Here is a 15,472-nt window from a genome sequence, read left to right as displayed (position 1 = left end):
CTTCAAGCCCCCCTGTTGGGGGTGCTGACAGCTCAGAGCCTGGAGCCTGCTTCAGATTCTGTGTCTCCTTCTCTCTCTGTCCCCAGCTTGTGCGCTCTCTCTCAAAAATAAACAAACATTAAAAAAATAAAATAAAATAGAAATAATAAAATAAAATAACATTAAGACAATGAAATAAATGGAGTGGAAAACCCAACATACTTTTAAAAACTAAAAACAACACAAAAAACACTTCATTATTCTTGACTGACACTTTTTTTCCCCTAAAGGTTGTTTTACTGTAAAACAATAAAGAAAACACTGACATGAAATCATTTAAGTACCTGATCGTGTCCAACCATTAAAAGGATGTCTTTTTGCCTTGGCCTCAACCAACTGGGAAATAATATTGCAAGAATTCGGGCGTAGGAGGCGTATTCTGGGCTGGGGCTTTTGGCCACTTAAGGAATCAAGTAGAACCTTCCTCTTCCTGGGAATGTCCCACTTTTGAACAAGAACAGATAGGTAAAAACAGCAACATTTAAACTACTCAGTTTTAAATGTTATTACTTTGTAAAAATATTTTTTCCCTCCCTTCCTTTTCTCCATTTGGTATCAGAAAAAGTTTTATAAACATCATGAAACTGATTTGGCTGTAAATGGAGTTAAGGTACCAAAACAAAGTGGAGCGAAAAACCCAAGGCACAAACAGAAAACCCTATGTAAACCCTCAAGTGTGGTCTTAGGGGTTTACAGTCACAGGAACAGTCAACTCAACCCCCGTGCAATGCGACTCCTTGGAGAGCTGTTGGATCCACACCAACGACACAGGGGACCGCAAACAATGTATTCTTAGACTGACACTGAGAAAACAAAAGTCAAGAAGCCAAGAGAGTTTATAGTTACCTTTCAAGGTCATCTGGCTAATTAGAACAAAACAAACAAATCAGTATGTAAATCTTTCATTTTTCTTCAAATCTTTGACAATAGGTGTTGTATGTCTTTAAAAGTATTGTGAAACCGCTTCAGCCATAAACTCTTTTTGACATAGAGGGGAAGGTAACTATGCAGAGTCAAGCTTCTATGTACGAAGAGAATGTTTTAAATTTGTATTATTTGATATAGCTATAGTTGGCCTTTTGCAATAATTGGCCTCCTGAAAAATGGCATATATTTTACATTTGCCTGAATTAAATAGCACTTGAGGGGCTGAAAGTGAGGGGGAGGGGAGTTCTGTACTGAAAATAATCTAAAGGGGCACCTGGGTGGCTCAGGCGGTTAAGCATCCAACTTCGGCTTAGGTCATGATCTCACGGTTCATGAGTCTGAGCCCCATATCGGGCTCTCTGCTGTCAGTAGGGAGCCCACTTAAGATCCTCTGTCCCCCTCTTTCTGTCCCTCCCCCACTCTCTCTTTGTGTGTGTGTGTGTGTGTGTGTGTGTGTGTGTCTCAAAAATAAATACGTTTAAAAAAAGAAAATAATCTGAAGATAAATCCTTTGAAGAATCTAAATGCCTATCCAGTAATTGGTAATTATATAGTATATTTGGGTTGTTATGTGTGTTTGATGATAATGTCCAGCTAAATTTTCATTTTGAAGGATTTATGTTCAATCTTCCATTTTATTATGGCAGAGTTTGTCAGATCTAATTTGATAAATATAAAACAGAAAAATTAATACTGGCTGCTTTAAAACAGTTGGGCATTGGTTGTTGAAATAATGTATTCAGATTGACTAGTTTTCAGAGTTCTTCTATGTTTGTCCAATATTAATAAATATTTATTGACCAGCTTCTCTGTAATAGGCCCTGAGTATAACAGTTTAAGCAAAAACAGACACAACACAAGCCCACTTATAATAATAACAGCAGCTAATACCATGTACTTACAACATAGTGGGCCCTGTGCTAAGCGCTTTACATGTATTATATAATTGTATCTTCTCAATTACTCTAAGAATTAGAAATGGTATCATCTTCATTTCACAGATGAAAAAACTGAGGCACAGAGAGAGTGTTGCATACCTACCAAGTGGTAGCATTGGGATTTTAGTCTAAGTAGTATGATTCCAGAATCTGTACTCATCACCATGGGGATGCACTACCTCTCCTATATTCTAAAAGCTCTCCTGGGGCGCCTGGGTGGCTCATTCGGTTAAGCGTCCGACTTTGGCTCAGGTCATAATCTCGCGGTTTGTGGGTTTGAGCTCCGCATCGGGCTCTGTGCTGACACCTCAGAGCTGGAGCCTGCTATGGGTTCTGTGTCTCCTTCTCTCTCTGTCCTTACCCCACTTGTGCTCTGTCTCTCTCTATCAAAAATAAATAAACGTAAAAAAAATTGAAAACTCTCCCTGTGCTATATAATATAATGGGTGAGGCATTTATTGAATAATCATGGAAGTAAATGAAAAAGTATAACTCTGATAAGAGCTATGAAGATAAGTATGGCAGGAACTCTTTGGCTAGCTGTCACCAGAATGTTTCTCTTTTCCTTCTGCTTACAAAGTTAGGCTGTACTTCCCAGCCTCCCTTGCAGTTAAGTGTGCTCATGCACCTAAGATGTGGCCCGTGGAATGTGGGTAAAAGTGACAGGCATACTTCCAGGGCTTCCAAGCTTCCTGATTGATCCTCTATGTTGTTCCACTACTACTCCCATTCACTAGCTGGAAAAAGTACAGTCCAAGATAGAAGCCTGGGTCCTTGAGTGACTTCATGGAGCAGAGTCCCCCAATGGTCTGCATTGGATAGTGATAAGAGTGAAAACATTTGATTATATTAAGCTAACAGAAATTTGGGGATTGTTTGTAAGAGCAGTTAGCTTATCTTGACTCACACAGAAAAAGAAACCTTGAAGTTGAATGATGCAGAAGGAAAAAAAAAATAACTCAAACATGTGACCTTGAATTCATAATTGGCTTGGAGATGGTGTGTAAACAACAACTGGAGGTAGAATTACCTGACAACTTTGTTATGTCATGGCAAAAAATTTGCTACAACTGTTGCCTGTGCAGCTCAGAAGGTAGCACACTACTTGCCTAGTAAGCCTATAGCTCTAGAGGAAGTTTTTTGGAAAGATCTAGAGTAGTAATATGTGTTGGCTACTATTTGCTATCGTTAGTGAAGTATGACAAGAAAGAGAAAAACTCAAGCAAGAATTGGCTGATTTGGAAATGGAAATAAAAGAGACTTAGAGAAGTTCAGAAATTTGGAAGCTAGAAGATTAGAAAGCTGACTACTTCTAGATACCCAGATAAGAAACAAAATGTTAAAAACCTTTCAGCAGCAAAGGTCCATTTAGATCCAGTCTACAGCAATGGTTTGATTAAGAGTGTGGTCTTCTCAAGTGCCTGGGTGGCTCAGTCTGTTAAGCGTCTGACTTTGGCTCAGGTCATGATCTCATGGTTTGTGGGTTCGAGCCCCATGTCAGGCTCTGTGCTGACAGCTCAGAGCCCGGAGTTTGCTTTGGATTCTGTGTCTCCCTCTCTCTTTGTCCCTTCCCTGCCCGTGCTCTGTCTCTGTTTCTCTCCCTCTCTCAAAAATAAATAAGCATTAAAAAAAAAAAAAAAAAGAGTGTGGTCTTCTCATCCAAGTCTAATGGCTTGAATTAGCCCCCACCCCCATTAAATTCAGAGAGAGAGGAACTGGTAAAGGAAAGGAAAAACATAAAACATGAGAATTATGTGTAGAAAAGAAGTATGGGTGTGGTTATTGGCACATGTTGCTCACTGGAAGAAAACAGATCAGAAGCCTACCAAATTTTTGAGGGAATCATGTTCTCAAAGAAATCCTTTGATTATTTGAGTCAGAAATAACCTTTGGATCTCATATTTGCACCAGGAAGAAGTGAGCCGAACAGCCTGTGAGGAAGGTGTGTTCCTCAACACCCTGTCACAGAATAGCAAAGCCAGAGGCCATGGAGTATAACGAACAAGGAAATTCCTTGGAAAGAAGAGTAAGATTTAAGTGAGGAACTTGCCTTACCCTTCATAATGCTTATCCCAGCATTCTGGTTATGTAAGCATTATGCTTATCCCAGAAATCTGGAATTACTGTAGACAAATGGTCACTATATTTCTCCTCCCAGTTGTCCTTTTTCTGAATGAGCATTTATTTCGTTTTTCCTGTCTTTGCCCTTTTATTTATATATATATATATATAAAATATATATAATTATAAATATATATAATTATAAATATATATAATTATAAATATATATAATTATAAATATATATATAAATATAAACATATATATATATATATTGGGGGGGTTGCTTCACTAGTTAGGATGAGCATGGGCTAATTTTGTAAAAATAAAGGTAACTGAAACAGAGGCTGATTTATCATGAAGTTAACGAAACTTAAGCTCTAGAGGTCTCTCCCAAGGCTTTTCCAAGGCCCTGGGAAAGTGTCTTTCCACTACCATCTCTCCTTTGTCACATTTCCCTTTATGTCAGGTGGTGTTGGAGTGGCCTCGGATAGTTTCGGTATATGGCTAAGAGAAAGCCGAGTTGAAGATACATTTAATGTCAGGCTTAATGAGACATACTTACGTGGGTTACAGTCACATTTAATTAAATTATTGCTGGCTGCCTTTGTTTAGCAATAGATTCCAGGAATATTCCTATGGGCCATTGCACTGATTTGCCCAGCATCCTGTCATGGAGGTGGTAGGACTAGGGGTCATAATATGCTATGAACATACGACTAGCACTGAAAGTGTGTGGGTCTTGTGGGAGAAATAAGGTTTGAAACATAAAAAGCCAGAAGTTAGCCCAGGGGATATTCTTCTAATCATTATATACATGATATATATTTGGTTCTCATTGATGTCAAATAAAATAGAAGTTTAGTCAGGAATATATACTCAATAATAAATACAGTATGCATAATTTAAAATTCACCATACATTTTATTTATTTTCTTTTTTCTTTTAAATTATTATTTTTTAAATATTTATTCATCTTTGAGAGAGAGACAGAGACAGAGGGAATGAGTGGGAGAGGGGCAGAGAGAGAGAGGGGGACAAAGGATCCAAAGCAGGTTCTGTGCCGACAGCAGCAAGTCCGATGCGGGGCTCGAACTTACAAACTGTGATATCATGACCTGAGCCAAAGTCAGACGCTCAACTGACTGAGCCCCCAGGCACCCCTACTTATTTTATTTTTTAAAATGGGAATCGCATGAAATAGAATTCATCAGAATTCCTGCATGAATACTAGAAACAACCTGTACTATGTGTGCAAAGTGTTTTTTTATGCATTCCAACTACATCCCAATAATAAGACAACTTTGACAAACCATGCTAGAGGAAAAACTAAATTATCTTTTTTATCCTCTCTTAAAAAGTTATTTAAAAAGCACTGTCATGTTCATAACACTGATCTCATGGACCTGGTGTAACACTGGAATAGGGTTAGGTGTATAAAACATCTGGATATAAAACCTGTTATATAGCAGGATCCCCGTAAAAGATATCTATTAAGAAAAAAGAATCGTTGTCATATGAAGAAATAATCAGAGTATGCAACCGAGAAATTTAGTAAAAAACAAATTGGAGTTAACATCCAGTAATTAAATGTTATATTTCTTGATTTTGTAAGATTTGTAGTATTTGTAGGCTTCTTAAAATGTGTAACCTGTTGTGATTTTTCTCTAAATAAATACTCCATTTAGCCTAATTTTATACATTTATGTATACATATATATATGAATATATATATATATATATATATATATTTTTTTTTTTTTTTTTTTTAGAAGGGCCCCACCAATAGTAAAAGCTTCGGGCTGCACAAAAGGTGACTCCTTCTCTGAATTAAAAAATATATATCTGTATACTAGTATATCAGTGGAAGTTCTTATTCTTTTAATTGACCTAAGGCAGAGAGTATAGCTTGCGGACACAGAAGACCAGCTGTCAGAACTGGGGCTTCTCAAACATTAAGTGGTTAGGCTTAATAGGAACTTACAGATATAAAAATGCCCATAGTAGGTAAATAATTTAATTTTGAAACAGGAGGAAACTCTGGATACCATTTAGTCTGTAACCTCAACTAATCTTGGCTGCCTAATGGCCTGTCTCTACGTGGTATGATATTCAGAAGACATATAGGTCTGATATCCAAAAGGGACATGAAAAGTAATTTAGGGAGGATTTTTAGGGGGGATTTTGAAAGAGGCACCCCCGAGGGCTGGGGGGAGAAGTATGCTGCAATACAGAAACAAAATGTTTAACAATCCTTTTAACCATCTAAGTCCCTCTCATTATGGTAGTTGCTAACCTCCTTTTTCTCATCTCCCTTCTTCAGGCTGTCCCTTTCACCTGCAACCTGTCTAGAATGACTCTAATTCCTCCCTCTCTATCTCAGCTCTTAATTGCTGTATACCTCAATTTAGTTGATGAGCACTTCACAGTTCTCTTTATTACTCTGATCCACACAACCAAGTCCCAAGAGGAACTTTGGAAACCACTGGAAGGTCTTTAGAAGGATGAAGAACAGGGTGAGCAGGGGAGACAGGAGGACGATGAAGGTTGTGTACATCATTTGGTTACAAGTCCAGTCCTTCCCTTTGCAAATGAATAAAGTGAATCCCAAATAAGTTTAGAGACTTGACGCTCACCTTACTGAGTCACATGGAATTGGGCTGAGAACTCAGGCTTACTTTACTAAAACCCTTTGTTAGAGTTCATTAGTAGGCAGTCCTATGTTATGCCCTGTAAGGGGTTGCTTTGCAACTCTGGTGCAAAGAACATCAGGGGAAGTAAGGAAGTCTGAGTTCTAGCTCTGCTTCGACCAGGCTCCATGACCTTGGGCAGATCACGTCCTTTCTAAGGCTCAGTGTCCTCCCTGAAAAGGAGGCAAGGGTCTTATCCAGCACTAACATTCCTTGTCTCCAGTTTGTCTTGAGCCCTAGCATTGGTGGTGGCCTTGAGTTAGGAACACTTGCCCCATATATCCCCTACTGGGACAGAGGGAGAACCCGAGGAAGGGAATCCTCCCACATCTTGGTTGCCTCCTTGGTGTCCTCGTAGGACCCACGGGGTTACCATCTTTTGTCCAAGGGGTTCTAGACTTGGGCTCCAGGGGTACTCCGCAGGCTCCCTGGGGGCTACGAGAGAGAGTCCCTCGATGCTCCTGAGAATCTCAGGCCTGAGGCCACCCCTTATCGCCACCTATTCGTAACCAGCTTCAAGACCCAAGTCCTACGCCCTCGGCAGGACCACTGCGCAAGCGCAGCCACTATTCCGGCTCCAGGAGGCAGGAACCCGACCGAGGCCGAAGCAAGGTGAGAGGGAAGGGTCGACAGGCCCCCGCCTCCGTGTTGTCACGTGGGAGGCGGAGTCGGAAGCGTGACGGCGTGCGCGGGGGCGGAGCTACCGCTGCGCGCGGGCGCGGGGGCGGGGCGCGGCGCGGCGTTCACGGCTGCTGCCTGGGAGGGAGGCCGGGCAGGCGGCGGAGCGGTGCGGCTCTCAACCTGACGGAGAAGTGGCCCGGGCGGCCGCGGCTGACTGTCCCGGGGCGGACGGACCGACGGACGACGGAGGCGGGGGCTAGGAGTCGAGCCGGGCGACCTAGAGAGTGAGCGGGTCAGGCTCAGCGTTGGCCAGTCTGTCGGTCCGCTGAATGAAGTGCCCGCCCCGCTGAGCCCCGAGCCCGGCGCTTTCCCCGCAAGATGGACGGTTTCGCCGGCAGCCTCGGTGAGTACGGCTGGGGACTCCTCCGGCTTCTGCGCAGGGTGGGAGCCTTGTTCTGTCCAAACACAGCCCAGGCCCTGCTCTCCACCCTGCCCCTGGGGATGGTAGTAGTTCCACTGCACATGTTCCCCTCGAGGCTGCCGCCCCTCTACTGGCTCTGGTGGACTCAGAACCCCTCCCCTCCCCCATGCCCAGCCCTCCCCAGCAAGACCCTCCCTTCCTCCCTGCGTCCCCTTCAGTGCAGGGCCCTCCTTCCCCAAAGTGGAAACCCCCTCTCTCAGAGAGCCCCCCCCCCCCAGTAACTGGTACACCCCTCCCATACACTCACGGCTCCCCCCACAGACCCATCTTCAGGTTTGGAGCACCCCTTTCTGAAACCCTGACCTCGCTTCAGGGCACAACATTCCTCCCCCTTTCCACATACTGAACTCTCTTTCAGAGTGGAGGCACCCCTCACCCACGCAGAGGGTCCCTTTTTAGGGTACGGACCCCATTCCCTCTTCAGGAAGAGGGCACCCCCCCCCCCCTCAGTCTTCACTTTAAATTTGGAGGCTGCTTTTAAGTATCTTTCGGTGTCTGACAACTTCCCTTCTCTCCTTCCACTTCTCTGAACATTTTGCAGTGGTGGAGAGAACTAGAAGCACTGAAGCATCATTTGCTTAATACAGGAAAGGAAGAGGTGCATCTGTGTTGGGGGACCCTCTTTAAAAGAAGAGTGAAAGCAGAAGTATTTTCTGGCTCTGCGAGCATGCTGGGGAGAAGTAATCCTGCCCAGTGAATCCATAGGAAAGGGGGCCTCTGTCAGGGAAAGAAAGGATTCTCCATTTTTGGAATATGTTGTCTTTGTGGAATGGAAGAGGTTATTAAGTAGGCTGCAGTATCCTTCCAGTGTTCCCTTTCACCAGAATAAAGGTAGTAAATTTTGTAACTAAGGGAATCAGAACTAGAGGCTGGTACTCAACTGCCCTATAATCTGTGTCTGGAATTACTATTCTTTGAGGCCATTGGAATCTGGTTACTGTAAAGATTGAGCTCAACTGTTAGGATGGTGAGAGAAACAGTTTCTGCTTTGGCTGATTCTGCAGTTATGTGATACCTGCTGCTGGATTTATATTTTCAGTGTTTTATGTGGAGGTAGTTTGTCTTCAGAAGCCTTTCTTTTGCATTTCTTGATAATAAATCCCTGCTTGGTGAGTGTTCATGGATCAGTGCATGATCTGGCCATAGGCCATACTTTATTCAGCCATGTTGGGATTAGATGAATTTTTAAAATCTAAAGTAAAAAAGTTAGTCGAAGAGCATTGGACCCATTACTGGTATTAAATAGTAAAAACCATAATTTTGGCCCTGACCCTCTATGGGAAGAAAAGAAAAACACACACTAGAGTGCTGTGAGAGTGGAAATCCTAAAATAGGAGACAACTGAGTGTTTCTCTTTCCTCCCAAAGGCACCTGTTGCCCATTATCTAACCTTTGATGTCTTATAATTCCTTACATAGTGAGGTTGTTTCATTCTTGACTCCTTTTAAAGAGGCATCAATTTTTCACTGCTTTTTAATTTTTTTTTTTTTAAGCCTCATGGGTGCATTTATTCGCTAATCATGACTGAAAGACTTGTCCTATATGTTCACAAAGAAGTGATAGTATGCTAGGGCAAAAATTGAGCATAGTGGGAGATGTTGTGGGACTGAGATATCGCTGCATTGTCGGCTCCTCAGCTTTTAGGAATGGTGGGTGACTACTCAGTAGAAATCCGCCTTTATTTCTTTTCTTTTTGATTCCAAGGACTTGTGGAAGGCTTGCCAAGGCTTCATTTTCTCTAAGTGTTTTGAGGGAGTCTTTCTTACCAATTGGGGGCACTTAAGTTTATTTTGAAACAGTAGATACGCCTTGTTAAATAACTTTATCCCTTCTTATCCAATTCATGAGGCAACTGATATGAGAGATTGGACTATGAAGATGAACCGTTGTTGGGGCTTCACTTTTCATAGAGTTTTATAGCAGACCCCAACGGTAGATATTTTTTGTATTCATTTGATGCCGTCCTTGAGTGGATGAGACTTTTCTTTAGATACGGTGTTGATCAGCTGCAGGGGAGATGCCTCTCTCTAAAGAGAGGAACCTCTGTCAACAGAGAAGGAAAGAAATGGTTCCTGGAAGTATTTCTGAAGCTGCTCCTGATGAAGCTAGTTTTCAACAGGAGTTCTGTGCTTTCTCTTTCTGTCCCCCTTGTAAGAGCAAAACTAGGCCCCATCTTAATTGAAACCTCTAAGGGATGAGGGGTGGGGGAGGGGTAATGCTGGTATATTTTACTGGTAGTCTTTAAACAGAGCTTTGCTTAGCTCTTGCCAAATTGCTTGTTTCTGTTCCCTGCAGTTCATTTAGTCTAGAGCTTACATTGATCCTTATTTTATCATTAAGAGAGCCATGAATGTAAAGGCAAGCACTTGTATTCTAGAAGGTGTTTAAAACTTTTTTTTTTAAACTAAACAATTCGAAACATGTGAAGTTCCTCTGGGGCCACAAGTATTGAAAGCATTTATTTATTCTCAAGGAGGTATACATGTATATCTCCTTTTGTATACCAGATGGGTTCTTGAAAAAAAAATGTGAGAAAACTACACTTATATAAGCAGAAAAGTTAGGTGCTTTATAAACAGAATGATTCCAGAGAAGCTGATTATTTAAGGGAGTCTTCTGCTGAATAATAAGATCCATTTGTAAAGTGGAAATCTTAAAATTCAAACTGTACCCATAATGGTTGAGTGTTTAGATAAGGAAAACACTATTATATGCATTTTATAAGATGTACAATGGCAATTAAAACTGTAGTGGTTTTTGAAATTGTTGAGAGCAGTGTTAGGGGATTGGTTATGTTATATGTGTCACATTGAAATTATATACCTGTTGTATTACTTTTTGTTTTACATAAAAAGTAAAGGATGCGTTTAATCTCTGCCGCCACTGAATTTTAGGCAGTTTGGCTGGCAGGTGCTTGTACTCTGGAATTTCCCTTAGGCATAGAATCTTTTAGTTCACAGACTATGGTAATTTAAAAAGGCAGCTACTTTGGAAACAATTTAAAAAAAAAATTAGGCGGGGGGGGGGGGGGAGTACCCTGAACAATCTATCTTGATATCCTGCCTTCAAATTACTACACACACACACACCCACTTAGCCCTCCCACCCCGTGCCCAGACTTACTTAGGCGCATTTCATCCTTAGTCTTTTTTAGCATCTCTTTTTCATAACAAAGGTATTTTTTTTAATGTTTAATTCATTTTTGAGAGAGAGACAGAGCATGAGCAGGGGAGGGGCAGAAAGAGAGGGAGACACAGAATCCGAAGCAGGTTCCAGGCTCTCAGCCGTCAGCACAGAGCCCAACGTGGGGCTTGAACCCACGAACCGTGAGATCATGACCTGAGCCAAAGTCGTATGCTGAACCAACTGAAACACTCAGGCACCCCACAAAGGTTTTAATTTTAAGACTTTTATCTTGGAATTAGCCTAGGGGTTTGTCAGTGCTTATACTTAAAAAAAAAAAAAAAAAAAAAAAAAAAAAAGCCTGTAGTTAACCGTATCAGTTTTAACTTTCTGCTCCAAAGGTTAAAAAACAAAACTCAAAAGTTTTTAAAAATAAAAATGTCAGTAAATGAAAGTAGGGTTAGTATCTGTAAGAAATCTTACATTTTGGGACAGGGTATATGAACAAACAATAGCAGTGTGCTTCCATTTATTAAATATTTTAAGAAAACAATCTTAACATCACAATATTAGAACTATTTTCATCTCATATATACTCTTAAAGAAACAGTGCAGTATGTGATTTTTAAGTATTAATCTAGTCTTAAGCACTGTTTATTCACATAAAAATGTTTCTCATACAATATTGGGGAACTTTTTATTTATTAGTTGTCTCTTGAAGGGCTTAAAATAGGCTTAAGTTATATAAGAAATGAATAGTAACTCTTACATGGTTACTACAACATCTGTGACATGAGCTTAGAGTATTTCTTAGTATGCATGTGGGTTAGTACCTGTTTTGTGACCAGTACTGTACTTGGTTGTTCTTATGGGAAGGACAAATATAAGACATGCTTCTTGTCCTTTAGGAGTTTACTCTCTGGTTTTAAATAGATACCCAGAGATGTTTAAGCATGAGGAAGGACCAGAAATGGGACTAGAGAGGAGAAACACCATTTAGAATGCTGTGCTATGTATAAAGCATGTAACTTCCGAGACAGAACATGTGGAGATTGCTAAATGTACCTCTATAGAGCCTGGCTTTTTAAGACAATGAAATAATTTATTTAGCTGTCCAAATACAGGGAGTGAAATTACTAGGTCTTTTCCACCTTATGTTTGAGTAACATGTAGGAAAAGTATTGTCTTAATTTTATGTCTAGGAGTCTATTTCTATAGCATGTAAAACTTCAGTATTCCTAAGAAATTTGAGAAGAACATTTTTATTTTGAAATGGGTAGGTTCTAAGACTTTTAATAAGTCTAAGGAAGTAATCCACTTCAGCTATAACCTCAGTATGGAAGATTCTCAAATCTGGAGTTTATTTCTGTATCTGTGTATGATCTCTTGTCCTGTAATTTTAGCTCTCTCAGACTATTATAATGTCTTAAGATTGCATATTGCTTTATAATTTACAAGTACTTTATCTTACTTAATCTTCACACTAATCTTGGGAGAGAAGAAATTATTCTCCTTTTATAGATGAGGAAACAGGTTCAGAGAGTTTGTGATTTTTTAAAAAAAGACTATTTGAATCCAGGTGTTTCTTTTTCCTTTCTTACTTTTTTTTGGGGGGTGGCTAATTTGTTGACTTTGTATCCAGTGAAAACACAATACAAAGAAGAAAGAAAAATAAATGATCTTTCCTTTAGCTCATCTGTATGCAGCCGATGTTAACATGTTGGTATACTTGTTTTTAGTCTTTTTCTATGCCTAATTTTTTTTTTTTAATGTTTATTTATTTTTGAGAGACAGAGAGCAAGAGCGAGCAGGGAGGGTCAGAGAGAGAGGGAGACACAGAATCCGAAGCAGTCTCCAGGATCTGGGCTGTCAGCACAGAGCCAGTGCGGGACTTGGACTCATGGACCGCAGGATCATGACCTGAGCTGAAGTCGGACGCTTAACTGACTGAGCCACCCAGGCACCCCTCTATGCCTAATTTTTTACACAGTTAAAATCATACTATAGATCCAGTTTTGTTGTGCTTTTGTTTTTTTGCTTTTTTTGGATACTGACCATTTTTTTCCACTTGAACTCCGATTTTTCTTTTTCTTTTTTTTAAAGTTTATTTTGAGAGAAAGTGCAAGTGGGGGAGGGTAGAGAGCCGGGAGAGAGAATCCCAATCAGGCTCCACACTCTCAGTCTCAGCATGGAGCCAATCTCAGGGCTCAAACTCACAAACTGTGAGATTATGATCTGAACCTAAACCGAGAATGGGACACTTAACTGACTGAGCCACCCAAGTGCCCTGAACTCTGATTTTTCTGATGGAGTTCAATATTCTTTTCTGTACCCTACTACTAACTCTTTATAACCTACTCCTGCATCTAACATATCCTGAATCTGAACTCCTCTTCCTCTAAATCAGCTTCTTTTCCTTATTATCCATTGTCTGTATCATCCAGCCTTGAAATATCAGAACCATGTTTGATCCCTTGCCATTTTTGCCTGCCACATTAAAATGTCTTCTGGGACTTTTCAATTCTTGTCCCCTTTTCTCATCCCTTGCTTTCCTTTTCCCCAGCTACAGTTCAAATACTTAATTATTCCATGTTTGGATTATTGCATAGCCTAAAGAATTTCCACCTTGTCCAGTTTATTTTATATGGGGTCGGAGGAGGGGGGCTTCAGGTTAATATTCCTAAGGCAATGCTATGATTGTGCCATACACTCTCTCCGCTTCATTGCCCTGATGACCGAATTCAAACAAGTTAGCCTTGTTCTCTAGGTCCTCCATTATCTCCTTGTACAGTCTTAAGCTCTGGCCAAAGATGACCTGTGTCTTGTTCCCCAAATTTTGGTGCTTTTTCATCCCTGTGACTATTTCTCAGTACCCTTCAAGGCCCAACTCAAATACTGTTTCCTTTCTAAATGCCTTTCCTTGTTTGTTCCCTTTCATTCATTCCCAGCCCAAAGTACTGAACTGTTATCCTAAGAGCATTCTTAGGGGACTTATCACGGGATATTTCTTCTTATAAGGTAGAAATAATTATGACGAGTCTTAGAATTATTATTAGTTTCTCCAGCCAAATTATAAACCCGTTGAAGACTAACACTCTTGTGTGTCTTTGAAAGCTCACAGCACAACATTGGAGATTTTATGATCCAGCAAAATGTGGGGAAAAAATTAGGGGACCAGTATATGATGGACAACTTACAACTTTCACTTTCACCATTGTTTCATAAAAGAAAGAGCTTTTGAAGATGAAAAAATTATATACAATCTCAGAATAGACTCCTTTAAAAAATCACTCATTGTGTTCTTGTTTTTCTTGTTTCACCTGGAGTGAAAACTTTGTCCCAGACTTTGTTGGGAATCTAATCTGGTAAAGAACTCCATGCCAGGTTCTAGGGTAGCGTTTTTCTTTCTTTAAAAAAAAATTTTTTTTTTTAATATTTGTTTATTTTTTGAGAGAGAGAGCGTGGGGGGGGGGGCAGAGAGAGAGAGAGAGACACACACACACACACAGAATCTGAAGCTGAGCTGTCAGCACAGAGCCCCGACACCAGCCTTGAACTCACAAACTGCAAGATCATGACCTGAGCCTCAGCCGCTTAACCCACTGAGTCACCCAGGCACCCCTAGGGTAGTGTTTTTCAAATGTAGGTCTTGTGCATGACTTATAATTATGGACTTAGAAATTTATTTGGGATCAAGACCAACATTGAGAAGAAAAAGGAGGAGGAGGAAAAAAAAAAGATTATAAGATATCAGTGCTTCACATGATATCGCTTCAAGAAGCTTTTCATTTCGGTTGTGTATGTTTGCTGTAGGTTGCAGTGTAAAATTTATTTCTTACTATGGGTCACAGTCAGATGAAATATATACTTTTAGTGGCTGATCCTGATCTTTGAGAGACTAGGTGAGAAGGTTGACATCCATATGAAAAGTTGGATGAACATCAGAAGTGGTTGTAATAAACTGTGTGCTCTGTTTTCCAAAAGTTTTTAGGATCTGGATATAATGATTGGAATATAGTTAGTATCAATAGCAGTAAAATATATCTATAGTTCTAGAATCAGTGTAATTCAGGCAAACTCAGTATGTAGAAATATGGTTTTATAAAACTGTTAGGCTAGGGTATATTTTTTACTTTGCAGAAGGATTCACCATGTTGTGTTTTTTAGCTTTCCTGATGAAGTTGTTTGTGTCTTGACTGGTTCTCCACCTCAGTAGATATTCGAAATCTATCCAGTCTTTGGTGGCGGGGGGTGCCTAGGCAGCTCAGTCAGTTGAGTGTCTGACTCTTGATTTTAGCTCAGGTCATGATCCCAGGGTTGTGGGATTGAGCCCCATGTCAGGTTCTGCAGGGAGTGAGCATGGAGCCTGCCTTAAGATTCTCTCTTTCTCTCTCTCTCTCTCTCTCTCTCTCTCTCTCGTCCTCTTTCTCTGCCCCTCTCCCCAGCTCACTTCTCTCTCTCTCTCTCTCTCTCTAAAGAAAAAAAAAATGTATATTCGGTCTTTAAGCCATGGCTCAAATACATTTTTTTCCTAGAAGCTTGGCCTAATATTCTAGTCTTGCACTCAAACCATTGTATTGATGCTCCTAAAGTA

General features: G+C 40.6%; 1 protein-coding gene across 1 annotated transcript in view; it reads left to right on the top strand.

Annotated features, from left to right (window-relative positions):
- The first annotated feature begins 7,405 nt into the window (after positions 1 to 7,405).
- The window catches only part of EML4 (EMAP like 4), a 160,582-nt gene continuing 152,515 nt past the window's right edge, over positions 7,406 to 15,472 (top strand). Inside the window, exon 1 of the mRNA XM_042982096.1 lies at positions 7,406 to 7,677. Coding sequence (XP_042838030.1) covers positions 7,653 to 7,677 — 25 coding nt within the window. The 5' untranslated portion in view covers positions 7,406 to 7,652. The remainder of the gene's footprint in view (positions 7,678 to 15,472) is intronic.

The sequence above is a fragment of the Panthera tigris genome, chromosome A3 (genome assembly GCF_018350195.1).
Source record: "Panthera tigris isolate Pti1 chromosome A3, P.tigris_Pti1_mat1.1, whole genome shotgun sequence".
NCBI classification, from domain to species: domain Eukaryota; kingdom Metazoa; phylum Chordata; class Mammalia; order Carnivora; family Felidae; genus Panthera; species Panthera tigris.
The sequence above is the reverse complement of the archived record's forward strand: the minus strand, read 5'-3'. Positions and strand labels throughout refer to the sequence as shown.